General features: G+C 44.4%; 1 protein-coding gene across 2 annotated transcripts in view; it reads left to right on the top strand.

The window, feature by feature from the left end:
• Positions 1-27,810, top strand: part of KIF1B (kinesin family member 1B) — a 132,936-nt gene that overhangs the window by 39,923 nt on the left and 65,203 nt on the right. For both annotated transcript variants that reach the window (XM_018552497.1, XM_018552506.1), the window contains exons 3-12: positions 9,902-9,978; positions 10,826-11,005; positions 12,130-12,195; positions 17,171-17,349; positions 18,049-18,160; positions 19,642-19,719; positions 20,001-20,066; positions 22,597-22,672; positions 24,082-24,160; positions 24,311-24,453. In XM_018552497.1, the coding sequence (XP_018407999.1) occupies positions 9,902-9,978; positions 10,826-11,005; positions 12,130-12,195; positions 17,171-17,349; positions 18,049-18,160; positions 19,642-19,719; positions 20,001-20,066; positions 22,597-22,672; positions 24,082-24,160; positions 24,311-24,453 (1,056 nt within the window). The remainder of the gene's footprint in view (positions 1-9,901; positions 9,979-10,825; positions 11,006-12,129; positions 12,196-17,170; positions 17,350-18,048; positions 18,161-19,641; positions 19,720-20,000; positions 20,067-22,596; positions 22,673-24,081; positions 24,161-24,310; positions 24,454-27,810) is intronic.

The raw sequence follows: 27,810 nt of genomic DNA, 5'->3' as shown, positions 1-27,810 counted from the left end.
GCAAGGTTGCCGCGGGGGAAATAAAAAAAAAAAAAAAAAAAGCATGGTGTGCAATATAATACATTATACAGCGGCGCAATGCAGAATACCAGCAGCTATAGAGGAATGCAGCAATAGTACATTATACTAAAATATATTATTGCTGGGATTTGTAGTCCTCTATAGCAGGCGTTATTCTGCATTCCTCTGTATAATTGTATAATTTATTATTGCTGGGATTTGTAGTCCTCTATAGCTGCACCCCCCCTATCTCTCTCTCTCTCTCTCTCTCATGTAAGGGCTTCAGTTTTCCCTCCAGGCATTGCTGTAGTTCCCCTTTAAATGTGAGCTCGGCCGGTGAAGCGTGGCAAATTGCGCTGCAGACGGAATATAATCGTATCATTTCCAAGCGCTGTTTTTCTTCCCCAATAATAGCCGTGCAGGAAAGCACAAGCCGAGCTCTCCAGCAGCATCTGATCATCTCATAAATTAGATTATCTTCTTTCTAGGAACATTACGCCATTAGACTGACCCGGGGAGAAGACATTAAACTAAATTGGGATGTGATCATCCATTTCTATGTCAGGCATTTGGGGAGGCTAACCCTACCTCCTGAAACATGTGATACTGGAAGAATGAATATCTCTATCTATCGCTCTATCGCTCTATCTATCTCTCCTATCTATCTATCTATCTATCTATCTATCTATCTATCTATCTATCTATCTATCTATCTATCTATCTATCTATCTATCTATCTATCTATCAATCTATCACTCTATCTATCTATCACTCTATCTATCTATCACTCTCTCTATCTCTCTATCTCTCTATCTCTCTATCTCTCTATCTCTCTATCTCTCTATCTCTCTATCTCTCTATGTCTCTATGTCTCTATGTCTCTATGTCTCTATGTCTCTATGTCTCTATGTCTCTATGTCTCTATGTCTCTATGTCTCTATGTCTCTATGTCTCTATCTCTCTATCTCTCTATGTCTCTATCTCTCTATCTCTCTATCTCTCTCTCTATCTCTCTATGTCTCTATCTCTCTATGTCTCTATGTCTCTATGTCTCTGTCTCTATGTATCCCAAGTAAATATGAAATCTTGCATTTGAATATTTTGCATACTGATTTCCCTGTCTCTTTCCTGCCTGTTTTTAAAATCCTGTTGCTTACAGAGCTGTATAGATGAAGCTGATATTACGCACAAGTTAAGTCAGCAAAGTGACTCATCCTTTTTTTTGGATGACCTCGCTCCAAGGTTTCAATCAGACAGAACAAGCCTGAGGCCTTGTTCACACCAAGCGCGGAGCAGGTGCAGAGCAGTTGCAGACCGGATCAAAACTGCGTCCAATGTATTCCAATGGTATTTTTTTGCTCCAGTTCACATTGCAGTGTGCAGTTCCAGAGCAGGTACAGAGCAGGTGAAAAAACTGCAGCAGGCCCTATTTTACCTGCTCTGGAACGCATGCAAACGCATCAAAAACGCATGCAAATGCCTGGAACGCACTGAAGCCCATGTTAAACTAAATTTGATTTTTTTAACCAAAAACGGCCAGGCCCGGAACGCATAAAAAATGCGGCACAACCCACTGCACTGCGTGTGCAGAAAACTGAGCGGATCTGCTCTGCATTTGGTGTGAACAAGGCCTGAGGGCCGGCGGCTACGGCTGTGTCTTTAGCTAACCCACAGTGCTCTGGGCATCCTTTGTCGTGTGTTTAAATGTTATCTCTAAATACGTATAGTAAAAAAAACAGATATAAAATATCAGTCAACAAACCTATAATCCTTAACTGTAAAATAAAGAGAAACAAAAAGGAAATGAAAACTAAACTATAAATATAATGAAGATTTTTTTATGGGGGGGTAATATACAGGAAGGTTGTTAAAATATTCCAATGGATACTTTATACTTCTACATACTTTTGGGTTCTGTTATTATTTAAAGAATGATGATGAATGAAGCCTGTGTGTGGTTGTATGTATATCCCTTGGCCCTCACAATCTCCGTACCTATATGACTAGGTCCTGTTGAGGGTGAAACATCCACCTTTTTAGGAAACTTCCGATATTTGGGATTTTAGCAGTGGTGTGGTTAATTCCTTTATCCTGGCACACATGGTTGAGATTTTGATGCATGGGGAAACGGCACAACATCAAGTTGTTTCAAAGTAGAAGTTCAGACTTTGCCACATTGGTCATTACATTGGTTGTGTGGTTGCCTTTAATCACTGGGGTCATTGTTAACACCAAGGAACCATCTGCATGGAGTTTGCATGTTTTTCCTTGGGATTCCAGGGTTCATCTAGCCGACCTGTGACGATGAGACTGTCACAGGTCGGCTCTGTAGATCGGGAGGTGAGCGAACACATACCGGCGTTCACTCACCTCTCGATCATGTCACGGCTCTCTGCCGTGACAGGGGAGGGGCTGGATTCCCCTCTCCCCGCTCCGATCTGCCAGCGCTGACTGGCGGAACAGACGGGGGAGGGGGCGGGTACAGCTGGCTCTGCCTCTAGATAGGCAGAGCCAGCTGGGCGGACTCCGGCACAATTGTCGGGATCCGCTTCAGCTGCGGCGTCTCAGTATACCCCGAGCTACAGCTCGCGGTATACTGAGCCTAGGGTGACGGGAGGACGCTAGTTTGTGTCCTCCAGCTACCCTTAGGAGAACTATGGGGAAAAACCTTAACCTCGTAGTTCTCCTTTTTAAGGCTCCACAACATTTACCCAGAGTCCAAATAGTAGCTTGTAAGTAAATTGGCCTTGAAAAGTATGTGTTCGGTTATATGTCTGATCTAGTAACACCACAGTGCAGGCTGCTTTGGGGTGAGGGTGGATATAAATGGTTTTGGGGTGCTCAGTGTTTTGGCGCTTTAATAGTAAAGGAGACTGGGGAGGTGGGGGGATATAGCGGCAAATCTTTCACATATTAGTTAGTAGAGTTGGAGTTCTTCTAAGCATTAAAATGTTACATTTTTGCATGTAACATACCCTACTGCGATCATAGAATAACAACTCTTTATAAACGTGGTAGCCATACTCCGGCCCTCCAGCTGTGGTGACACTACAAATCCCATGATGCATCTCTCTCAGGGAGTCATGTCTGTGGCTGTGAAAATCTTGCAATGCCTCATGTGATTTGTAGTTCCGCCACAGCTGGAGGGCCGGGGTTTTGGCTACCATTGCTTTATGCGGAGTACAACACTCAATATATGGGACCACCACAAATGCAGACCAGATCTGCATGAGTTTCTGCACACGCAGTGCAGTGTGTTATGCCGCGTTTTTGATGCGTTCCGGGCCATTTTGGTTACAAAATTAATTTAAAAATTCTAGTTTTAAATGGGGTTTCAGGGCGTTTGCATGCTTTCCAGAGCGTTCTAGAGCAGGTAAAATAGGGCTTGCTGCAGTTTTTTACATGCTCTGGAACTGAATGCTGCGGTGTGAACTACAGCCCAAAATACCATTGGAATACATTGGACGCAGTTATGATCCGCTCTGTAACTGCTCTGCTCCTGGAACGCACTTGGTGTGAACAAGCTCTCAGTGGCCTAGCATATGTCACCCTAAAAATCACAGATTTTACTGCAATACTCACATCTTCTCCAGCGTTGCCCCTCCTGGACATAGAGCTCTGTGGTCCATCACCAGTCCCCAGCACAGTTGAATGACTTCAGTGGTCATCCAACCTACTTCCTTTGAGCGCAGATCATCATCAAGGTGGCCTGGGGCTATGTGAGTTTATAAGCGTCTCTCTGTCCAGAATTAGGGTCGGGTGGAGCTGAAGGAGAGAAGATCTGGAGCCTGTGACGTCATGTTACTGATCAGAAGACTGCAGGGTTTATTATATATATTTCTTTTTGAACAAATATGGCTGTCAGTGGTGGGGTGGGGGTGTTAGATAACATGGAGCTGGCCTGTAACATAATTAGATGCTGCGTGTGGCCGCCCCCCCCTGAGCAGATCTACCTGCAAATGGAAGAAGTAGAAGATCTGTGAACTCAATCACCCGTCACACGGAATATAATGTATGACCTGCAGTGGAAAATATGAAGCTACTACAACACTTGAATTCTCGCACTTAAGTGTTTCTGCCACATGCGCTTTCTGACATTCTGACCCAACGTGCGGTATTTAAAGGGGAATTTCATGTTGCTTTCCTACGATAGATCACTGCCAGTTGAACTATATTGATATAATGTGAAGAACATTTGGATTCATGTGATGGTTTTACGTACCAAAGACCCATTTATTGTTGCCGTCAGCAGCTTTGAAACCATCCATCTCTCATCAGGAGCCCTCGTTTAGCTGGAAAAGTCACAAACTTGGCATATTGCTTTGTTGTTGGGTTGTGAGAGCAAACATCATGATCAGTGCTTGCTGATAAACTCTCCGCAGTGAAGAGACATTTCTGTACTTCAGCTGCCTGCTGATCAATATGCAGCAATATATGTGAACCAGCAAGAGGGGGTTCAAATACGGTTGGTGATAACATGAAAGGTTTTACCCTGCAAAATGTAGAGACTTTTACAGGTTCAGTGATACCTGCAGTGAAGTAGAAAATGGAGCTAGGGACCTGGTAACAAGGGGTTGGGGCCTACAACCGAGTCATAGTTCTTAGTGCAGTAACCCAGAGCAATCCATCTTGTCCTGGCTTGATTGCAGCAGAAAAAAATCCAATTGGCTGCTATATGCAACTGCACTTAAGAATAGGATAGAATAGGATATCAGGGTAAGATGTGCTGAGACTTGTAGTTCCACAAGTGCTGCCGAGTGGGGGGTTGGCTGGATAAGATGAAGAAACCCACAAGCAGTCATCTTCCCGAACTTGGCGTGCTGTCTGCACTTAAAGGGTTAAGCGGCTGCCTGTAGGAACCAGACCGGGTATAATATAATCCTTCTGTTGCTGGCGGTTTCCGTTCAGCCCTCCTCTCAGTGGCTGAGCGTTTAATTACAGTCGAGGTGGCAGATTCCAGAAACTTTCTTTCCTTTTGTTTGCAAACAGAGAATTTAATTACAGCCCCACAAATAAGAGAAACCGCCGAAGCGGACACCATCGGAGGCAGCATCCTTTTCCACCGACCCGTCTTTACAGTGGCACTGCGCCACGCATGTTTAAACATAGCTCTGCTGGTATCCAGTGCCTCTGATGAAGCCAAGACAAGGATTTGCAGGAGCAAAGAGAATAAAGTCAGGCTTTCCTTAAACATTCATATTCTTTTATATCATATTCTGTTTGGCCGGATATATTGGGAACTTTTACCAAGGAACTTTTACTGGAGATCTCCGAGATGGAAATATCACAGTGAGGTCCTGGGTTCCTAGCACAGTGAGGTCCTGGGTTCCTAGCACAGTGAGGTCCCGGGTTCCTAGCACAGTGAGGTCCCGGGTTCCTAGCACAGTGAGGTCCCGGGTTCCTAGCACAGTGAGGTCCCGGGTTCCTAGCACAGTGAGGTCCTGGGTTCCTAGCAGTGGTGTTTCTTTGGGTTGGGCGATCTCATCACATACCACTGTGAACTTTATTATATATATATATAGGGTCTGGGGATGAGGGGTGGGAGGGGAGAGTCAGCTGTAGGGTGTTTCAAGGAAGTCTGTATCGAAAGTCTTTCATTTGAAAAAGCTGGTTGCCTGCCTGTGTCTTGCTTCTGTGCTTTGAGTCACCGGCCTGGAATAAGCATGCAGCAAGTAAATTACAACAGCTGGTCTGCATGCTTGCTGTGGGCCGGGAGAGGTGGAGGAAGCACAGACCCACAGAATAAATGAATCAGTAGCAGGGAGATCCTTGCACTGCAGTTCCTCAGCTACAGCTTCCTCTCCAGCATGGAGAACATTGAGCAATATACACCGTACATCCTTCCTGTATCCTTACTATACAACATGGATCCTTACTGTACACCGTAGATCCTTACTGTATCTGTACTATACATACTTCCTGTATCCTTACTATACAACATAGATCCTTACTATACAACATAGATCCTTACTGTATCCTTACTATACAACATAGATCCTTACTGTATCCTTACTATACACCGTAGATCCTTACTATACATCGTAGATCCTTACTGTATCTGTACATCATACATCCTTACTATACACCGTAGATCCTTACTGTATCCTTACTATACATCGTAGATCCTTACTGTATCCTTACTATACATCATACATCCTTACTGTATCCTTCCTATACACCGTAGATCCTTACTGTATCCTTACTATACACTGTAGATAATTACTATACACCATACATCCTTACTGTATCCTTACTATACACTGTAGATAATTACTATACACCATACATCCTTACTGTATCCTTACTATACACTGTAGATAATTACTATACACCATACATCCTTACTGTATCCTTACTATACACTGTAAATCCTTACTGTATCCTTGCTATACACTGTAGATCCTTGTAATTTGCTTTGAATTGTATGTAAGTGACTGACGCCTGCAGAGCAGTAAATGGTGTTTACTATCCCTTTGGAGAACAGCTTATGACAAACACCGATGTGCTTTGTAGTCTTGTGAGGTATAACTGACGATGGGTTTAGCATATCATCCCATAGATGTGGGTAGACATTGCCAGGTGTACCCCGAGCTGTGAGTCAGACGTGGCTGGAAGGAGAGTTTGTGTGCACTGGGCACGAGGAATTGTACGCTCCTCTCTCTGGGAAACAGAATTGAGTCACCATTATCCCTAATCCTTTCTATCCCTAGACGTGCAGCTGCTACCACCACCACCACCATCATCGTCCCCAGGGGAGGGGGCCCGCTGCCTGGTAACCGTGTGTCTCTATTTATACTCTGCATCTCAGGACATGCATCTGTGTCAGGCTTTCCCGCTGTGCCAGGCCACAGTCACCTAGTCTTGTCATTATTATTATACTGGATTTATATAGCGCCAACAGTTTGCACAGCGCTGTACAATATAAGGAAGACATTACAATCACAATATAATTCAAGGCAAGAGGGTAAGGAGGACCCTGCCCCTGAGGGCTTACAATCTAAAAGGAAGGGGCAAGGGACTTTTATTTATTGAAGCTGAACTTGGGAAAGGGGGGGAAGATTTACTGTTGCAGTTTGTCCACCATCTGCAGATATTAAATGAGGTGATATACTTACCTTATTTCTCCACTTCAAGCACATGGTCTCCTGCAGCCTCTTCCCTTTGTTGCCCTGACTGGTCATCATAATTTACAATGCAGGATCAGCACTCCTGTATTGTACGTGAGGACGCCGAGGGCCCCCCTACATTCCAGAGCGTTGGACATCGGAGGAGAACGTTGGCTGCCCAGGGAGGATGGAGTAAGGTAAGCATATTGCCGTATTCATCATAACCTAGGCAAAAGGAACATTTCATTGCTGAACTGGAGCTTGCTGAACTCCAGGGATGGTGGGTTGGGAGACTAACCCTTGTGGTGGCTCCCCCTCCTTACTGCAGTGGAAAATCTTATTCCCTGGCATTGGAGAATCGCACCATAAAAATTTTACTATTGTAATTTCATCAGTGCGTCCCGCCGCGTGTTTATCAGAAAATGCTCCGTAGCTCTTTGTTTGACATAATTTGACCTGAAGGTTTTTCTGTATTACTGTCTTTGCTGATGTCAAATTCAGTATCAATCCAAAAGACAAAATGATTGAGTTATCCGCTTAAAGCTAAACTCGAAGCTCACAGATAAATACACAAATGAAATACATATGTGGGAGCTGCGTTACCTACAAAAGGATTTGCATTCATGACCATCCAATCCTAAGATTTGCACAGCTTTGCCATACAGTCCTGCTAGGCAAGGCGGGAGACCTGATGTTTCTCTGCTGCAATTATGTAACACTTACAGGTCATGTCCCTCCCCCAGCCTGTGATTGGACTGTGAAGGAAGAAGCAGCAGACTGATGAGCTGATGTCTCGGTCACCCTGCTCTTCCCTCCTGTTTCTTGTTCACGTATCGCAGCACACCTCTATTGTTTCCTATTGTTCTGTATTTCCCTTTCCCAATCTAAATTCTGCTATACAATGCATTGTAAGAGGCGGCTTCTAGGTCAAGTTGAGGTACTTACATTGCCTTCATAAAAAAATGCATTTAATGATGTATTAATTAATACAGAGCTGCATTGTTGTGCCGTTATATCTTCCTGGAGTTTGATGACCACTAAGCAGATGTATATCCTTTGTGGCTACAGTAGGTATATTTATTTATTTTGTAATATATATATTTTTAAATGATCGTTTTTGTGCCCAGAGTGTAAGTTTAAGAGAGGCAGAAGTCGTGTTCCCGTTAAAGTCTTCCTTAGGAAAGCTAAGTCATTAGGTGACTATTGAACAGCAGCTTCCATACTGACCGGCAGAGTTATTGAGTGCCGCGGCCTGTCAGCTCCGGGTAAGTGGCTCAGATTTGAAGGTGGAAGTAACATGTACAGATGCTATTAATAAAATCAAAGATAACTCTGGAGAACCTGCAATGGAAAACGCAGGCCTAAGCACTTCTTTTCTGACCGCTGCAACTTCCTCGCTTGTTCTGTCACAGGCTGAAGCCTAAAAGGGCAGCAGAGTCTGAAATAGTGCAGCACTTTGGCAAGTACGGCTATTTCTGGTGGAGCTGAGAGTTCCTGGGAATCACAAGGACTCGACATCTGCTGGGAAGCTCAGGGTTATACCAGGGGGTAGGCTGGTGTCTGCTGCCTGTGCATGACCTCTGCCCTCACCTGTGCCCGCAGTCTTGTCCTTAGCAGACCGGGTATGAAGATCTGTAGAGGGAGCACGACTTAGACAGTCCATAACTTCCTGCTCTGCACTGGATCCTGAATTGCAGTAGTAGTTGTATTTTTGCCACTGTATGTGAATCCAACAATAAAAGGGTAGCAATTGGAGTGTCCAAATATATACAGATAGATGATAGGAGAAGAAGAGGGCCTTACCCCTTTCCTCCGGAGGACCTACCATGCAGGAGAGGTATGTATGCAAGCAAGGGGTAAAACAAACCTGTGCTTTGCTCATCCAAAGCCCCCCTTCTCTCCTCTTCTCATTCCTTTCTTCCTCTGCCTGCTGAAAGTTCAACACCGTACATATTGGAATTGAAACACAACATTTTCGCTGGCCCAGATACAACTTTATTCCATTAGGGTCAGGGGACTTTATAGTCAGCACGTTTACGTGGTCCAAAACCCACCACCTTCATCGGGTCTTAATGAGAGAAATCATGTATGCGCACCACAATCCCTGCAGCTTGAAAGTTGAGTTGTGATGGGAGTTATTTGGGCTTGGTGTTAGCAGCTGGTTTGGCAGCCAAAAATTGAAAGTTGAATTCAGGCATTTGTTGGTTACGCCTGTCCTGCCTGCCTGAATGTTCCTGGGGAATGTGCACAGGGTGATGATGGGTAGCAACCCATGAACACCAGATTCAGATCAGGGAAAGGTCATTTGGGATTGGTTGCTGTGCACTGCTGTTCTTTGCTAAGTCTACTTTAACTAACAAATCAGGGGTAGACATGGAATTCAGGGGCCAGTCTGTCCAATCCAAGGGCTAGCAGGATCTTATTTTAGGAGCCAGCTCCATTGAGACCAACTAGAGAAAACCTCAAAAATTAGGATCCGACTGTCATTTTTATGGAGCATTGGCTACCCGGCCCCTGGGATTTTTCCAGTTCTGCCTTAAAATGACAACGTTTATTGACCTTGAACTTAGATCTGGGCTACTCTTCCCTTTCTTGGTGACTGTGCAGGTGAAGTCATCCTGGTTACATCTCTAAGGGAAGTAATCATTCTTTATACTAATGTGAATGTGTGTTTTTAATATACAATGCCATTATTACATACCATCATTGTATGAGGTATAGTACAAGATCTCTTTTGCAGATTCAAGTTCTGATCTCATTACCAGCATTGAATTCCTTCTTCCTCTCTCTTCTAGGTATTATTAACCCAAAGAATCCTAAAGAACCAGCAAAAAGTTTCAGCTTTGATTATTCATACTGGTCTCACACTTCGGTAAGTGTTGCAGCTACTCTGTTCATCGTCTATAGCTCGTTCACACTAGATAGTATGTTAACATGTGTGCCATGAAGAGTACCTCGGACTCGATGTGTTGCACTTTGCTGGCAATATGGAGTTCAGCAGCCAGCCAATGCAGAAATGCTGGCCTTTATTTCAAATGCCCCACAGTGCAGCCCTTTGGCAATGATGGACCTGAACTGAGAGGTGCCACCGTGTCTGTCTGCCATTAATTCGGCAAAGTTAATTTCAGTGACTTTTAATTTCAGTGACTTTTATAAATGTGTCCCACCCGGTGCATCATTTAGAAGCCCTTCAGTGAACCTTTTGCTTTGCACATGTTGAGCGAAGTAATAGGTTTACTTAATCTCTCCCTCCCCATCTCCTCAGCAGCACATGCTCTGCTTTCCTTTGCTCCTCCACTGCCTTGTTTGGCTGCCATAAACAAACTTCTGGGTACAGGGGAGCATATGATGCACTTCCTTTCCTCCCATGTGACAATGCTGGTGCTTTTTGAATGGCCCAGTGCTGTCACATGGGTACATCAATGCCCCCTTGGCTTCTTGGTGGTTTGCATTAACGCACGTGCGTGTTACCGTGCGTCATTTCTTTCTACACTTGCATTGAAATGTTCATTAGGTAGTAGATTGCATTGTGATAACCTCCCCTCAAAACTTCACCCCAAGTGACAGCATAACAACCCATGACAGACTTCCATCAGGATGAGGTGACAGAAACATTTTCTCCCGGTATTAGGAAAGTCGGACCATCACTTGTGCTAACATTCTTGTTTTTGTTCAGCTGTCCTAATTATATTGATATTTTGTACTGGTGTCTCCCACAGCCGGAAGATACTTCCTTTGCATCCCAAAACCGCGTCTACAATGACATTGGAAAGGAAATGCTGCAACATGCCTTCGAGGGCTACAACGTTTGTATATTTGCTTATGGACAGACTGGTGCTGGCAAATCCTATACCATGATGGGCAAGCAGGAAGAAACTCAAGCTGGCATTATCCCTCAGGTATGGCTTTTGTGGTCTGCATATTACTCGTTGGCAGAAATAAATTCCCAATGCAAGGCAAAACTTTTTTTATTAAAGCCTTAGTACTACTTATGCAAAAAATTGTAAATGCAGCAAAACGTCTCTCATGATCAATGAGCGTTTACTAATTGTTTGCAGTGAAGCCTGCAGCACATTGCACCAGTAGTGGGTGTTGTGTGGGTGCAGTGTGCAGGCTCTCTCCAGCCTCAGATCCGCACAGAGGTATGGACCTGGCTGGGGGAAGTATAGCTGCAATACAGAGAGAGGAGGGTTTGCCCATGCATCTTGCAATTCAGGGAGGGGCGGTCGTTTTTGGGATTGTGTATGCGACCATGTTTCATGTTACACCCTAAATATGGGTGTAACATGGTAAAACACGTGGCCGTAAAATGTTGGATAGAACTAGGAAGGGGTAGAACTTTGTTGGACATTTGTAAATAGTTCTTACTTTCTGTCCCGGTGGCACTCTTGTGTGTCAGTGGTGTCACTGGCAAAGAAAGTGGGTGGAAAGCACCTTTACCACCTTTATATATGTATATATATATGTATATATATATATATATATATATGCTCCTTCCTTTTGCCGTGGTTCCTCCAGCTGGCTCATACATCATAATGTTACACAGCGGGAGGAGGGAGCAGTCATTTGACACACTAGGCGGTGTTGGATACCTGCAGTGGGCCGAGATCAGCTACACAGAACATTGTTGTGCTGCATTAGCATACAAATGTTGCATTAAGGAAGCCTGTTTGTTTGAATGGGCTGCCTAACGCACCAAAAAAGGTGCATGTACTATTTTTTGTGACGCAGTACACTACAAAGCATGTTAGTGCTTACTCGTGCGCTGTGGTAAGCTGCAATGCACGTCCATTGGCAAAATGATAAGTTGGGTTGCCACTTAGAATAAATAGCATTGCATCACACCAACACATGTTACATGTGCTACCGCAGTGCATTGGTGTAAATGTGATTTGATGTATTTTCCTTAATTCGGTCACAGCCTTCACCTCCTCTTATGAGGAATTGTCCACTTAGTCACTATCACTGTGAGGTCATCTTACTGACTCTTCATTCAGCTTACTGTGTGCTCTTCTTCCCCCAGCTGTGCGAGGACCTTTTCGAGAAAATCAATGACAATAATGACGATGACGTGTCCTTCTCCGTAGAGGTGAGTCCTTCCTCTCTGTATGGTGATAGGTTGTCCTAATTCTCACAATGACGGCTTGCAGCGCTGGGTGTCAAAAGTGCTTTTGTTACGTATTTTATTAAAAGATATAACAGGATTATGATGTATTATTTAGAAAAAAAGACGCATTGTATGGGAGTTGAGGGAGAATGTAGAGTGGTAATCGTAGATTCAGGAAGGAAAGGAAGCCTAATCCATGGCATAATCTCTGAGAGCTGCCTGTCGGCTCTACAAGTTTAAACAGAGTCCCGGCGGAAAAAGTCGCCGGGAGTCTGTTTAAACAGCCCCGATGCTGGCGACGTACACTGTACGTCGTCAGTCACGAAGGGGTTAATGCTCTTGCAGGGTGTTAAGCCGGCCATACACTGGTAGATTTTCTTTCAAACGTTCATGTGAAAAATCTTGTCAGGCCATTCGATAATGCCATCGGAGACTAGACGAATGTGGTTCGCAATTTCATGTACCTGCTGCTTAGTTTGGTTATCCGTGGCTCTATCTGCCATAGTACCAGTGCACGGAAGAGGGGCTAGGAGGGTTAATTGCATAGATGCCTGTGCATCCTTCACCAATGTTCTGATGACAGCCTGTCTCATTTTGCTGCAAAATACAAACACTCAGAATCCAATTACCCCTCCAGCACACAGCCCGACATATCAGCCAAGAGGACCTGTTTAATCTTCATATAACTTAAAATAAAAGCAGAAGTCTCAGTTGAACACATTTACAAATATAAACGCATAAGCTGCAACTGCAGAAGGTGGCTTCTGCGTGCGGTTCTAATCTATAGGGGTACTGATTCTGGAAAATATATAGCTTTCAATAAATTGAGAGCAGGCTTACCCGATGGCTGCACTATTCCTCCCCATGGTGCAATAACATATGCAGAACCTGGATGTAGATGTGGCTGAAGGCTATGCATCAAACCCGGCAATATAGAGACATTGGCAGCTGCTCATTTAAAGCTAATTCAAAGGAGGGGGAATTATTCAGTGCTGAGTTATTCGGCGGGTAGTTTGAGGGTGAGGATAGAAGACTGGGGGTGAGTAGGAATCCGTAGGTTGGAGGAGAAGAAGATAGGAGGGAGAAGGAAGAAGAGACAGAAAAAAGGGGAGGAAGGGGGAGATGGGGTTTTCCCCCTTCCCCATACGTCAGCTGTAACTTCACCAGAGTGACACTAAAAGGCCACAGGAGGGTCCTGAGATCACTTTGGGCAGGTATAGGACATCCAGGACAACCAGGTATTGTGAAATGTATCTGAATGGAAAGAGAAAAAAGTGTTGCTCTTTGTGACAAGTGTGTTAATTTGTCATATTAAATGATTCCATCAGCTCCGTGTTTCAGAATAACTCACTTTTCAGTAACAACAAAATTATTTTTTAAGTTGCATTAATAACATGGCAGCTGAGTCTTTTTGTTATGAACAACATCTCCATCCTCTTCTGCCATCATCATTGTGAATGAGAGCTGAGGGCTCCTGCGGGTTCCTGAAGGCTCCATAGTCCCCCCCCCGTGATCTGTCACAGTGACACATTGCATCGGACAGATAGCAGAGAGCTTGTTGATTTCAGATTCCTTGTTATAAGGCAGGTTCTCTCTGTTCAGCAGTAGAGAGTGCGATGTCAGCATTGTAAACATACATTATTTATGGGAATTGATTCTCTTTAAAATCAATAGCAAGCAGAGAGGACTTCATCAAGATCTCTGAAGGCATTTTGTGATGTTAAGCAAGCTCAAATATTCCTACAACATCTCACGTTTTAAAGATACAGAAAATGTATTGACAAATATATGGATGGCGCTGCTCCATAGCCATAGATTGGGTCACCCTCCTATAGACCAAATGCTGAACACCAGTAGGGGCTCATCCTATGCCCCGCAGACTGCACAGTGAAAAGGGAAAAGACTGGCTGCACTCCCTGGAAATTCAGCTGGACAATACAAACAAAGTCCCGCTTGGGACCTCTTTCTCTGACATTTTTAACACGTAAAAGAGAGCTTAAATTCTAGAGGTGTCTCTAATTTAGCCCCGTCTGGCGGGTAAAACATGTAAGAGGCGGAGGTCCTAGGGGGGACTCTTTGTTTCTATTGTCAGGGTGAATAAAGTTACTAGTGTTTGAATTATCACATAGTGCAGCCAATTTCCCAGCATCAGGAGATTAGAGAGTATCCATAGACATGAGCCACTGAAAAATGCCATATTAAATAACCATCTCAAGTCTGTTGTATTCCCAGGTTCCCCTGACAGTCATTCTGTAGGGGGCAGGCTAGAAAATGTAATCTGTCACATGTGTACATCTACAACTTGCCCTTCCTCCACCTACCATCTACATAGAGCCCAGCCCTCCCGCAGTACAGAGTATTTCAGGATTGATGGGGCAGGGTCTATTAGTAATACAGAGAGGGTTCAGAAGATTGGGTGAAGCAGTCCTCCAAAATCACAGGATATGTCAGGAGATGAGTGTGGAGTGGAAGAGAGCCCTCCAGCAGGACAGAGGATGTTAAAGGAGAACTATGAGGTGAGTGCTTTCCACTCACCTCATAGTTCTAGCCGACCTGTGACAATGAGACTGTCACAGGTCGGCTCAGTAGATCGGGAGGTGAGCGAACACATACCGGCGCTCGCTTACCTCTCGATCCTGTCACGGCTCTCTGCCGTGACAGGGGAGGGGCTGGATTCCCCCCTCCACGCTCCGCCAGCGCTGACCGGCGGCACGGACGGGGGAGGGGGCGGGTACAGCTGGCTCTGCCTCTAGATAGGCAGAGCCAGCTGTCAGTCACGCAGCTGGGCGGATCCCGGCATAATTTTCAGGATCCGCTATAGCTGTGGCGTCTCAGTATACCGCAAGCAGCAGCTCGCGGTATACTGTGGCGTCTCAGTCACCCTAGGCCAATACTGAGCCTAGGGTGACGGGAGGACGCTAGTTTGTGTCCTCCCGTTACCCTAAGGAGAACTATGGGGAAAAGCCCTGACCCCATAGTTCTCCTTTAACAGATGAGTGTAAAGTTGTGGATGAAGAAGAGCCCTCCAGCAGCACAGAGCATGTCAGCAGATGAATAAGAAGTTCTGGATGGAGTGGAGCGTGGAGCTTGCACTTCTTTCACACCGGTGCTGAACATTTCTTTGGTCGGATTTCTCGGTGTGGGTAATAAAGCTCTGGCCTGCTTCAGATTGTCTTGCTCATATGCAGCTCATCCTTCATAGAGGCCCGGGCTGCCTGCTCTGCTGCCTATGATCATATCTATGATTTGAGGATCTGAACTCGTTGTGAATAATTCATAACTTCCCTTTCAAAGTTTAATGCGTCCATTTCTAATGTGAGCCGAGAGCCAAACGCCTTCTATCCCAGCCAGAGAAAACGAAAAGTGAATTTTCCACAAAGCTGCCTTTTCATACACTCGGAGCCCGCCGGGCCCTTTAATCCGATTATATGTTTTGGATATTAACTGCCACCGGCTGCTTGTATGAAGCCACATTATGTGTGTCTGTGGCAGCGGAGGGCTGCTCTAGTACAGAGACTTAGCTAAAGCTGAAATGTGTACAGTCCTATCACCGGGAACCTGCAGCCGTGCAAGGCCTCGGGATACAAGGATACTTCTGTATCTGTACTGATATTGTATGTGCCGGTGTCAGTACATTCTGTGTTTATTGATGTTGCATCCTTTCCATTTTTATGTCTGCAGTCCCTGACCATCTTCTGTTGTATGCCTGCAGTCCCTGACCATCTTCTGTTGTATGCCTGCAGTCCCTGACCATCTTCTGTTGTATGCCTGCAGTCCCTGACCATCTCCTGCTGTATGTCTGCAGTCTCTGACCATCTCCTGCTGTATTTCTGCAATCTCTGACCATCTCCTCTAGTATGTCTGCAGTCTCTGACCATCACCTCTAGTATGTCTGCAGTCTCTGACCATCACCACTAGTATGTCTGCAGTCTCTGACCATCACCACTAGTATGTCTGCAGTCTCTGACCATCACCTCTAGTATGTCTGCAGTCCCTGGCCATCTCCTCTAGTATGTCTGCAGTCTCTGATCATCTCCTCTTGCATGTCTGCAGTCTCTGACCATCTTCTTTTGTATGTCTGCAGTCTCTGACCATCTTCTGTTGTATGTCTGCAGTCCCTGACCATCTTCTGTTGTATGTCTGCAGTCCCTGACCATCTTCTGTTGTATGTCTGCAGTCTCTGACCATCTTCTGTTGTATGTCTGCAGTCTCTGACCATCTTCTGTTGTATGTCTGCAGTCTCTGACCATCTCCTGTTGTATGTCTGCAATCCCTGAACATCTTCTGTTGTATCTTTGCAGTCTCTGACCATCTTCTGTTGTATCTTTGCAGTCTCTGACCATCTTCTGTTGTATATTTGCAGTCCCTGACCATCTTCTGTTGTATGTCTGCAGTCCCTGACCATCTTCTGTTGTATGTCTGCAGTCTCTGACCATCTTCTGTTGTATGTCTGCAGTCCCTGACCATCTCCTCTTGCATGTCTGCAGTCTCTGACCATCTTCTGTTGCATGTCTGCAGTCTCTAACCATCTTCTGTTGCATGTCTGCAGTCTCTAACCATCTTCTGTTGCATGTCTGCAGTCTCTAACCATCTTCTGTTGTATGTCTGCAGTCTCTAACCATCTTCTGTTGTATGTCTGCAGTCTCTAACCATCTTCTGTTGTATGTCTGCAGTCTCTAACCATCTTCTGTTGTATGTCTGCAGTCTCTGACAGCTTTCATTTGCATTACATTCTTTGAATAATATGTGTGGCCCTTTGGCAATGTCAGGGGCCACACTTGAGGCCCTACTGTATTAAGAGGCACCACTGCATTAAAGTGTATCCATAGACAAAATAAAGTAGAACTCCTAACAAAGCATTTTGTTTTCAGTCTTCAATAATGTGGGGAAGGGTCAGCCTCTTGATGTACCTGGCCTTCCCCATTGCTCACATTTCACACTATTGTGCCATTTACAGGTTAGCTACATGGAAATTTACTGTGAGCGAGTCCGAGACCTGCTGAACCCAAAAAACAAAGGAAACCTTCGGGTCAGGGAGCACCCGCTGCTGGGGCCCTATGTAGAAGACCTGTCCAAGCTGGCTGTCACCTCATACACCGATATTGCCGATCTGATGGACGCAGGAAACAAGGCTAGGTAAATATGGAGAACCGTTTTTCAGGTTGAACCTTTCCGTGTCGCTCAGGAAACATACAACTCCCCCATGTGTTTAGAGGCTACAAAATACAATAACAACATTATTGACTGTAAAACTTCTTTTATAGAAGTAAAATGCTTTATGGTGTTCTAAAAATACCAGCAGCCAGTTACGCTGGCTTGTAAGGACAAAGTAACACAGGGCAGGAGGTAAGGACACGGTAACACAGGGCAGGAGGTAAGGACACGGTAACACAGGGCAGGAGGTAAGGACACGGTAACACAGGGCAGGAGGTAAGGACACGGTAACACAGGGCAGGAGGTAAGGACACGGTAACACAGGGCAGGAGGTAAGGACACGGTAACACATTAGTGTTAGTGTTGAGGTAGGGGGTTATTATTAGTGCATCCTCAGGGTAGGGACCAATGTACCATCATTAGCATGTCACACCTAAACAGGTATAAACCAGGAAACAAAGATCTCCTGTGATGCAGGCCTGGACTGGCAATCTGGAAACTGTGGTGAGGGCCAGAAGGTCAGGTGTATTTTATAGAACCAATCCAGCAGCTCCAAAATGACCACCACTTGGAGAGCTGATTCTTCAGCATGCCCCAGCCCGAACCTGTAAATCTCCTAATAAAATGAAGAATCTCTGCTTTGGAATGTGCAGTATTTTTAAATGCAATCTGTCTCTACAGGACCGTGGCCGCCACAAACATGAACGAGACCAGCAGCCGCTCCCACGCGGTCTTTACCATTGTCTTTACCCAAAAGAAACTGGACATAGACACCAACCTTTCCACTGAGAAGGTAAGCAGTTCCTGTCAACTGGCAGACCAATGGTTCTGTGTCAACTGGCAGACCAATGGTTCTGTGTCAACTGGCAGACCAATGGTTCTGTGTCAACTGGCAGACCAATGGTTCTGTGTCAACTGGCAGACCAATGGTTCTGTGTCAACTGGCAGACCAATGGTTCTGTGTCAACAGGCCGACCAATGGTTCTGTGTCAACAGGCCGACCAATGGTTCTGTGTCAACAGGCCGACCAATGGTTCTGTGGACCTCTATGGATTGATGTTTGATTTGACCTGGCAGTGAGTGTCAGTGTTAGATTGGATATAGATGGCCAAATAATCACCAGGAATGCTCTCGATTTTGAGCTTCACTTATGAACATTAGACCAATTGTGAACTTCTAGATGGGTGATAACTTATAAAAAGCAAAGGTGCTTGTTAACGCCTGTCGCTGCTGGGTGAGAATCACAGAAGTTTTTAGTGATTTGTGAAATTGTTCAAGAATGGGTACATATCTCCTCACCCGTCTTTCTTTGGGAGGCAGCCACCCTCTACGGCCACGCTGACGCCAGACCTGAATAAAGAATTTGCGAGTCTCTTGGTAAAAGCAAGACTCTCCCCTGGCTTTTCCTCATTGCAAAAATAGATTAGGGCTTGTTCACACCAATTGCGTTGCGTTCCAGAGCTGTAGCTGCTGGAATGCACCGCAATTGCCCACAAAACTTCGCTCTGGGGCAGGAGGGGGTGTGGCGGTGCATTGAAGTCAATGGCACTGCAGCCATGCCTCCCCTGTCCGCAGTGCGATCGGACGCGTTGCAAAACATTGCCTGTGTTCCTTTTCACTGCAAACGCAAAAAATAGAGCATGCAGCCTTTTTTGCGTTTGCAGTGGAATGCAGGCAATGTTTTGCCAGGCGTGTGATCGCACTGCGGGTGGGGGGGGCGTGGCTGTGGTGCCATTGACTTAAATGCACCCCCGCGCCAGAACACAGGGGGAAGTTTTGTGAGTGATTGCGGTGCGTTCCAGTAGCTCCCGCCCTGGAATGCACCGCAATTGGTGTGAACAAGCCCTTAGCTGATCTTGCGCTGCAGATATACAGCCATGTGGCTTAAGACACATGGAGTGCATTGCTGTTTTTCACGAGGAATTCAAAGCAAAAGGCAAATTATTTTCACGCAATTGGTGTGAACAAGCCCCTAGTCAAACATTTGGCTTACTTTTGTTTGTCCTAATTCATAGACCATTGTTTCCTGTAGTCCTCCCGTTCTTCTCCTGTGATTCTGTTCTAGAAACAGTTGTAGATAGGGGAGTGCACAGAAAAAAGACACCTTTTGAGTAAAGCAAGCATCTCTGAATAGAATTCCATCCCTTTGCTGTTTGCCTGTATACATGTTGGCTATAATGCCGGTATATAACCTAATATCACAATGTTGTCACATCTGTAGCTTGTGTGTGTCCCATCTGCCTCCTGTATTAATAAAGCTTCTTCCCATCTCAGGTCAGTAAAATCAGCCTGGTAGATCTTGCCGGAAGTGAAAGAGCCGATTCCACAGGAGCAAAAGGAACGCGGCTAAAAGTGAGTATTATTTAGGAGTACAAATGTATTTTTTCTGCGATTTAAACCTCTTCACTTCTTCCAGTACTTCCTATCTGTCATTACAGCTACAATGACACCTTCTCTGATTTCTATAGACAAATTCTGCTGCAGTATGCTGAGAAAATAAACATATGTCATTGCCCTTATTTTCCATAGACCGTGGCTTCCACCACATCCATCACAGCCTGGGTGTATAGGAGGATTTATCATCGTCATCATATATACTGTAATCTAATCAAATTGTTTTTGTTGCTTTGCAGGAAGGAGCTAATATCAACAAATCTCTGACCACTCTAGGGAAAGTCATCTCTGCTTTGGCAGAAGTGGTAAGTCTTCTTATTTTATGTAGGGAGATCAGGTGATCCTCATTCTTACTTTTTCACACCAGTCTGATGACAGTCATCATGTGTCCTAGGCTTAGCAGGCAACCCACACTTATTGCTCTCAATGGGTAGAGTCAGGCAGCCTTTTTTGGATTATCATCTGCTTTTGCTCCCTCAAAACCAATCCAAGGGGTTTTCTGCACCATGTATGATATAAGCATTCAGATGATAAGGGCTGAATGTTTATATACTGTTTATGGCAGAATGTTTGTGGACACCTGACCATCACACCTACTACAGTATATGGCCAAAATAATGTGGACATCCATTCAAATGAGTTCAGGTGCTTCCAGTGAAGGGTAGTGTTAATTCTACAGCATACAAAGACATAAATTGGATACATTTTGGGGAAGGTTCTTTTCTGTTCCAACATTACTGTGCCCCTGCGCACAAAGCCAGCTCCAAAAGGGCGAGGTTTGACTAGTCTGGTGTGGAGGAACCCGAATGGCCACCACAGAGCCTTGACCTCAACCCTGCTCAACACCTTTGGCATGAACTGGAGAGCAGATTGCGAGCCACGTCTTCTCATCCGATATCAGCACCTAACCTCACAAATGCTATTTCGGCTGAATGGCTGCCAAGTCTTCAAAATCTTGTGGGAAGCCTTTAGAGGGGGTTGGAGTCTGCTATTGACATGAAGGGGGAGCAGCTCCATATTCATGACTATGGTTTTACAGATGTGATGGTCAGATGTCCACGAAATTTTAAGTAATTTAAAAAAATCTTTTTACTGTACATCTGCAACGGTGATCTCTTTATTATTTTGGATTGCAAAGGTGAAATTACACTACACTGTTTAAAAGGGGTCTTACATTTTTTTTTTAGTTTGGGACCAAGAAAAACCTAGTGTCAGGTTTATTTTCCTCCTGCCTGTGTGCCATGCAGATGGTTCTTTTTGTCCTGTTGACCATTGTCACCCGGACAATGGTCACCCGGACAATTGTACAGTTGTCACCGGAGCAGCAGGTGAGAGGAAATCTTACAATGGGGACACCCATGCCAATGTCAGCTGTCTAAGGCCTTGTTCACACCAAATGCAGAGCAGATCTGGTCAGGTTTCTGCACACGCAGTGCAGTGGGTTGTGCTGCGTTTTGTACACGTTTTTGGCTAAAAAAAACCAAATGTATTTAATTTTTTTTTAAAGTTTAAAATGGGCTTTTAGTGTGTTCCAAGCGTTTGCAGATCCAGAGCAGATACAATAGGGCTTGCTGCAGTTTTTTCACCTGCTCTGGACCTGCTCTGGAACTGCACGCTGCGATGTGAACTGCAGCAAAAAATACCATTGGAATACATTGGACGCAGTTTTGATCCGGTCTGCAACTGCTCTGCTCTGCACCTGCTCTGCGCTTGGTGTGAACAAGGCCTAAGAAGAGAGATTTTGTTGAGCCTCGGGGATAGATTTTGAAAGGTAACCTCCCAAACCAGAGACATAATGCAGCCAAAAAAAGTTTTAAACTTTCCAAACAAGGAAGGTTTCGGCTATAGATTAATTTGAAAGGTTTTATCTTTCAGTCCTGGAGCCACTTCAGTACCATTATCATACTGATAAGTGACAGTAACATTTCCGGTATTTATTTATAGAGATATCAACAAACAGTATGAAATATTCAGCAGTCTGTATTGCTGTTAATCTTTTCTTGATCTGCATGGATATAATGCATACATTATAATACATATACATAAATAAATTCATCAGGGCTATTAAGTTGAAGCTTCCAGGCTCTTATTATGTGAAAGCAGTCTGAATTTGTTGTCAACAATAATTGATGGCTCAGTGCTCTTGTGATGTATTATATTTTTGTTTTCATTCATGCGGTCCTTTCAGGATAACTGCCCCAGCAAGGTAGGTCTTCCTGGTGGTGTACACCGTCTAGCTTTTATCAAACATCAGCGTGGCCTGTACCTCATTTGGGAAACATGCTGCAGATTATACATTTATCACCCATATTTGCGAGTTCTTTTAAGTTGCTGAAGGTGGCTTTGTCATTTCTGCCCCCTATGAGTTTTTATTGGACACTTATATTAATGCTTCCATGTTTGTAGACATGGCTGCTAACTCTCTTCCCAATATCATTTTGTATGCCTGCTCCAGTGTCCATCAGGCTGGCTGGCTGTCAGAACTGTTAAAACAGGATCATGCAATACAAAGATTCCAGATCCAGACTCTGCTACAAGAGTAAATTTGTTCGCCCTGCAAAATTACATTCCAATTTAGGATGTTCTTATGCGTTTGTGCTCTTAGTCAGCAAATTGCATCTCAAACGTTGCGTCATTTGCTTCTTCCATCACTAAAAAAATGTCAAATTAGGATAAATTAGCTGTTCTGTTCTGAATGCCGTTAAACATTGTATTAATTCCTGTTAGTCATCTGTTTCTTTGTTATTCATTACTGGAAACCATAATGCGGAGCCTCTGCTCTCTTTCTAAACAGACAAAACGTCATATTTTCTAACATTTTTTGTATTTTTGTAGAGTAAAAAGAAGAAAAAGACGGATTTCATTCCCTACCGAGATTCTGTGCTCACCTGGCTGCTGCGTGAAAATTTGGGTACGTTGTTTGATTAGTAGTGGATCGTTATTATACCATGCCAGTAGCATCGGTACTATAACATTACGTAACTGGCCCCTGGACTAAAATTGGGCCACCTAAGGAGCCCCAAATTATCAGGTGCTCCAATATGCAATTGTTAACATTGCCCTAGAAAATTGACAGTTGGCCCACCCTTCCATATGTCCCTATTGGCCCATCACTATGACAGGCAACCTTACTAGTCCATGGAGAGGTGAAGGGAGCCAGCTCCTGGCACTGCTCAGAAGTGCCATAATCTGAGTAGTGGACCACATCGTGATATCTGGATCCCTGAGCAGTTCAGATTGAGCATATGGTAAAAATATTAATAAGCAGAGGTTACCTTCAGATATACACACAGCTGAAGTTCTATGCACATCTTGCTTTGTCCCACTCCTCAGGAACCCATATTGGACCTTTATTGCAATGGGGGGTGGCTCACTAGAAATAGTTTATTTGAAAGAACAAATAGCTATATAATAGATGCACTTAAAACTGAACTCTGGACTGAAATTTTAGGGGAGCTGTAGAATTGACTTTTTCCCTTAAAAAAATATGGTCTTTTTTGTAATCCAATGCTGCAACCAGTGTAAAATTACTGCCAGAAACCTGCATAATAAGGGCTTAGTGTCTATTACTTCCTGTGTGTAAGACTCATGGCTGCTGTGCCTACTTCTTTCCCGGGCCACTGATCATGCAACACCCCCCCCACCCTCACCGTAGTTCTTTACGAACGGCATCATACTTACGTTACCGCGGGCTGTAGTGGGAGGACCTGGGAATCTCAGACTAACGGTCTGTCCCACCTACTAATACAGCCAAATTTGATTGACAGGCTAGGAGACATCTGATCTGTCTCGCCCACTATGACGTAACACTATGATTGACAGGCCAGGAGACAGCTGCCTTGTCAGCCCATTCACAGCCACAATCCTGCCCACACTAACGCCCATTGACAACTACAATTCCCATTGCATAATGGGAAATGTAGTTTGTTTCAGCAGCACTGCACAGTTACAAGAAGTGACGTTTTTTCATGATCATCTATTGAAAAACTAGGTAGGTTTTAATGAACACAGGAAAAGGAAGTAATGGGCCAGAGTAAAAATCATCCCGGAGTTCAGCTTTAAAGTCCACTGTTGTTCAATGTTTTTTGACAACAAAATCTGAAATCTTCCAAGGGGGTGAATACTTTATATACCAGCTTTATGTTCCATGAATAAGGGATGCTTTAATCAAATCCCAGTCACAGGTGTTTTTCTTGGAGACGGATCCTCTTTATGGAGGGTAGTGAAGTAGCTGATGGCATACAGAAAGGGGTTTGAGGAAAGGAGAGCAGCACAAGAAGCCATGAGAATGCCATCGTCACTAAGTTTTTTTTGTTTCAGGTGGAAACTCCCGTACTGCTATGGTGGCCGCTCTGAGTCCAGCCGATATCAACTACGATGAAACACTCAGCACACTAAGGTGAAAAACTGAACTGAAATATATACATACAAATTGTTTTATAAAGTTACATTTTTATCTAGCTATCCTTACATGTTTATTTGTAGGCTGGGTTTATTTTTCCATGCTCATTTCATTTAAACTTGTTTGTTTCCCCCCCCCCCCCTTCAGATATGCAGATCGTGCTAAACAGATCAAATGTAATGCTATTATCAATGAAGATCCCAACGCTAAACTGGTGCGCGAGCTTAAGGATGAAGTTGCACGTTTGAAGGAACTGTTGAGGGCACAGGGCCTGGGCGATATCTTTGACAGTAAGTCTCATTTGTTGAAGCCGCAGTATTTGGTGCAGCGGAACACTTACTCTACCAGCCCAAGGCGGTTCTGGATCCTGGGTTGGACAGGCTCGCTTCTGAATTATATATTAATTTGTCCACCGCCTGCCCTAGAATATGTTTCTCTTTTAGTTTTGCAATGCTAACTCCTACAGAATGGGCAGCCTTTTTGGTGTCTTTTATTATATGGCCTATATGAGTGTATTTTATTGGCTTAGCTATAACTATTTAGTATTTTTCTATGCACAATCCATATCGGGACCCATATCAGGATCATATCCCATACAACTCCATATCAGGTAATTTTTTATTGTGTTAGTCTTAAGTTGAATCTGTGCAGCATCTCTTGTTAATCTGTCATAGAGCATGTGCAGCAGCGTCATAGAGTTAATGAAAGGGAATTGAGTACTTGCTGCAGTGCATGACAGCAGACCTTCCACGTTAGCCCCTTGCCTCCAATGCAAATGGCCTTAAAAAGCCATTTATGAACAAACCGTTCGCCGAGAAACAAAATACTTACCTGAGTTCAACCTCCTACACTTCCGGGAGGCACGGATTGTGTCGCCATGCCTTCCAGCGGAGATGGCAATTTGAAATCCCACAAGAATGCATTCTAGCCCATAGCAAGAGTACTATCTCGTGGGAGCTTCCAGCGGTGCCAGGAGACAGGGTGACATCACCGGGCCTCCCAGAAGCATTGGACGCCAAAGCTAAGGTTTATTTCTATTTTTTTATGACAAACTCTTTGATTACAAATAGCTTTTTAAAGTCATTTTTGTTGGGGGCAGTGGGCTGGCAAAAAAAATGGACCTTCTGTTTGCCATGGAATGTCTGCTTTAACATTTTTCTTGATGAAACCGGATAAGTCCTTCCCAAGTCCTTTTCAGTTGCCGATCTTCTGCCTGCAGAGAGCAGTGACTGTCGGTCACTGCTACCCGCCGGGATCCCCCCTCCCCTCCATTCCTCCAGCCCTTACTGGGGGAACAGATGGGGAAGGGGGCAGGCACAGCTGGCTCTAGCGAGGCAGAGCCAGCTGTCAATCAGGTAGTAGGGTGGATACCAACAATATTGTTGGGGTCTTTCCCGGCCGCAGCACGGCTCGGCGCTGTCGGCATACAATAGGCAATAGCTCCGTTTTATGCTGAGTTTTGGGTCATATGAGCACAATGTAAATGTCCTCCTGTAACCCTAAAGAGAACTATATCCAAAAAAGGTTGGCTATAGTTCTCTTTTTTTAATTTCAATGTAGTTTAGTCCTGTTGTGAAAAAGCTGACAGTCTTGTTAACTCATGGCAGTCTGTTTGAAGTGTTTTCATATTTGACTTTTACTGCCTGTTTTACAAATACTTTACAAAAGAACCATCGGTGTATCCCACAAGTTACCCAGAACCCATTGCCGGTTGTCCTGACTCTTTTTTGCACACTGAGAAGTTTTTATCATATCAGGAAGTGTTTGCTGATACTAAACCTTCATCCTGTCTTGTGTTTCCCCTTCTTCTGCCTTCCATCAGTTGATTCTATTGAGGACAGTTTTCCTGGAGTGAAATGTGTGTATATCTGTGATAACCTTTTATCTCATCAGCCTCGCAGCTTGAGCCTGGATCCTGCATGTCAGCTCAGGGCACTTGTAAATCCCAGACAGAACGGTGACATTTAAAAGGGTAGTAAACGGGTGCTGTTGAGGATTTGCTGTTTCTTAAAAGAATACCAACAAGCTTATTATGATAACTGTGCTTAAAAAAAAAAAAATCTCAAAGTTTCTCTACGACAGTCCAAACTAATCCCAAATCCAGTTACTATGTGATGCACAAGCCTCATAAAGTAAACTAAAAAACTTCCTTTACCTTCCCTGACTGAGCCAAATTCTCCTTTATTTGTGTCTCACGCGCTCCCCCTGCCAGACACTGCAGCTCACAGAGGTAGGGTTTCAGCAACAGAAGCAGTGTTGTCAGTCCGAAAGCAATGGGCAGGATTAGGTGTGACCAGGTGATAATTGGCAAGCTACAGACTTGTGAATCAGCCCATACAATGCTAATAGCCACACCCTTCAACATTTTACCACCCCACTGTAGTGCAAGCAGGCACAGCCTACATGAGAGTGACAACTCTGCTCTGAATTCAGGAGCAGTGCAGCATTGTTTCCACCCCATCACAGGAAGCTTCATTAGGTGGATTTCAGTGGCAGGATCAACAGGTACCTGTGGGAGTTTGCAGGGGGGCTGAAAGAAAGCTGTACGTGTAGAAGCACTTAGAAGTAAATTCTACAGAACAAATATTTGTTTTAAATTGAAGGCCGTAGGTCTATTTTAAAGAACCTTAAAGAAATAATCCTTAAAGCTGATCTCCAGGATACAACACCCAGCACGTAATGCCATTATATATTTAGTAGACTAATATGCAATTTTAAAAGCACCTTATAGAACTTGGAGTCAATAGTTCGTGACCTCCTCAGACTGGGAGAGGGTCATCACTTTGAGCCAGTCATGCTCTGCTGCGTGAACATGTGCCAACAATTTGCAGGGAGGAGAAGAGAGCACAGTGTAGTCATGACTTTTGGGTGTATGGCTGCTCATTGATTATCCACTCACAGCCTGGGGTGTGGAGGTGACCAGACGATATTACTAGAGAAAAGTTAGATCGCCGACCTGGCTTTTGTTTCCAGCAGGACTGTATGAAGCTCAGTATTTGGTTGGACAGATGGAACTGTGCAGTTTAGATACCATCAGATGAATCCTTGTTGGACACTTCTGCTGTAGAAAATAGTAGAGAACTTTTGCAGCAGTTTTTAAGCGTGCCGCACCACCCAAGCATTGGCTCCATTGCCGGCAGTATATGGGAAAGCACGTAGGTGTGAACGGGCCTTCAGGTAACACTGGAGATTCTTCTCCCAATAGTTTACCTGCTTAGGCCAAGATTCCAGAACTCTAGAACTATATAGGTCATATAATCCATGTTCAGTTCAGTCCCATCTAATGCTAAGTTGCTTCTCTTTCACAACATTTCTAAGTCATCAGCAGATAAATAAATGTGAATAGGTTCTGTCTGGGATTTTGTAGCTTTTCAGAAGTCACATCTGCTTCTGCGTTTGCTGGAAACTTCTTTGGGGTAACAATGGCTCTGCTGGGCAGACTATGCATGTTAAGCTTTCAGGTTCCTCGCCAGGCTTTGATCATGTGATCATAATGGACGCCAGTCAGATACCTTAAGGACTGGAGGTGCGGCTGCATTAATCTTCCTCCTCGGCTGTGCTCCATATCGCCTTGAAATGTATTATTTTTCTTTGCAGCTTCTTCTTGCCTTGTGTTCTTTATTTTCTCCAAACAGCTATTCCTCTGC

The sequence above is a fragment of the Nanorana parkeri genome, unplaced genomic scaffold (assembly GCF_000935625.1).
Source record: "Nanorana parkeri isolate BGI_ZX_2015 unplaced genomic scaffold, ASM93562v1 scaffold5, whole genome shotgun sequence".
NCBI classification, from domain to species: Eukaryota; Metazoa; Chordata; class Amphibia; order Anura; family Dicroglossidae; genus Nanorana; species Nanorana parkeri.
Note: the sequence above shows the minus strand (reverse complement) of the source record. Positions and strands in the feature narration are given on the sequence as shown.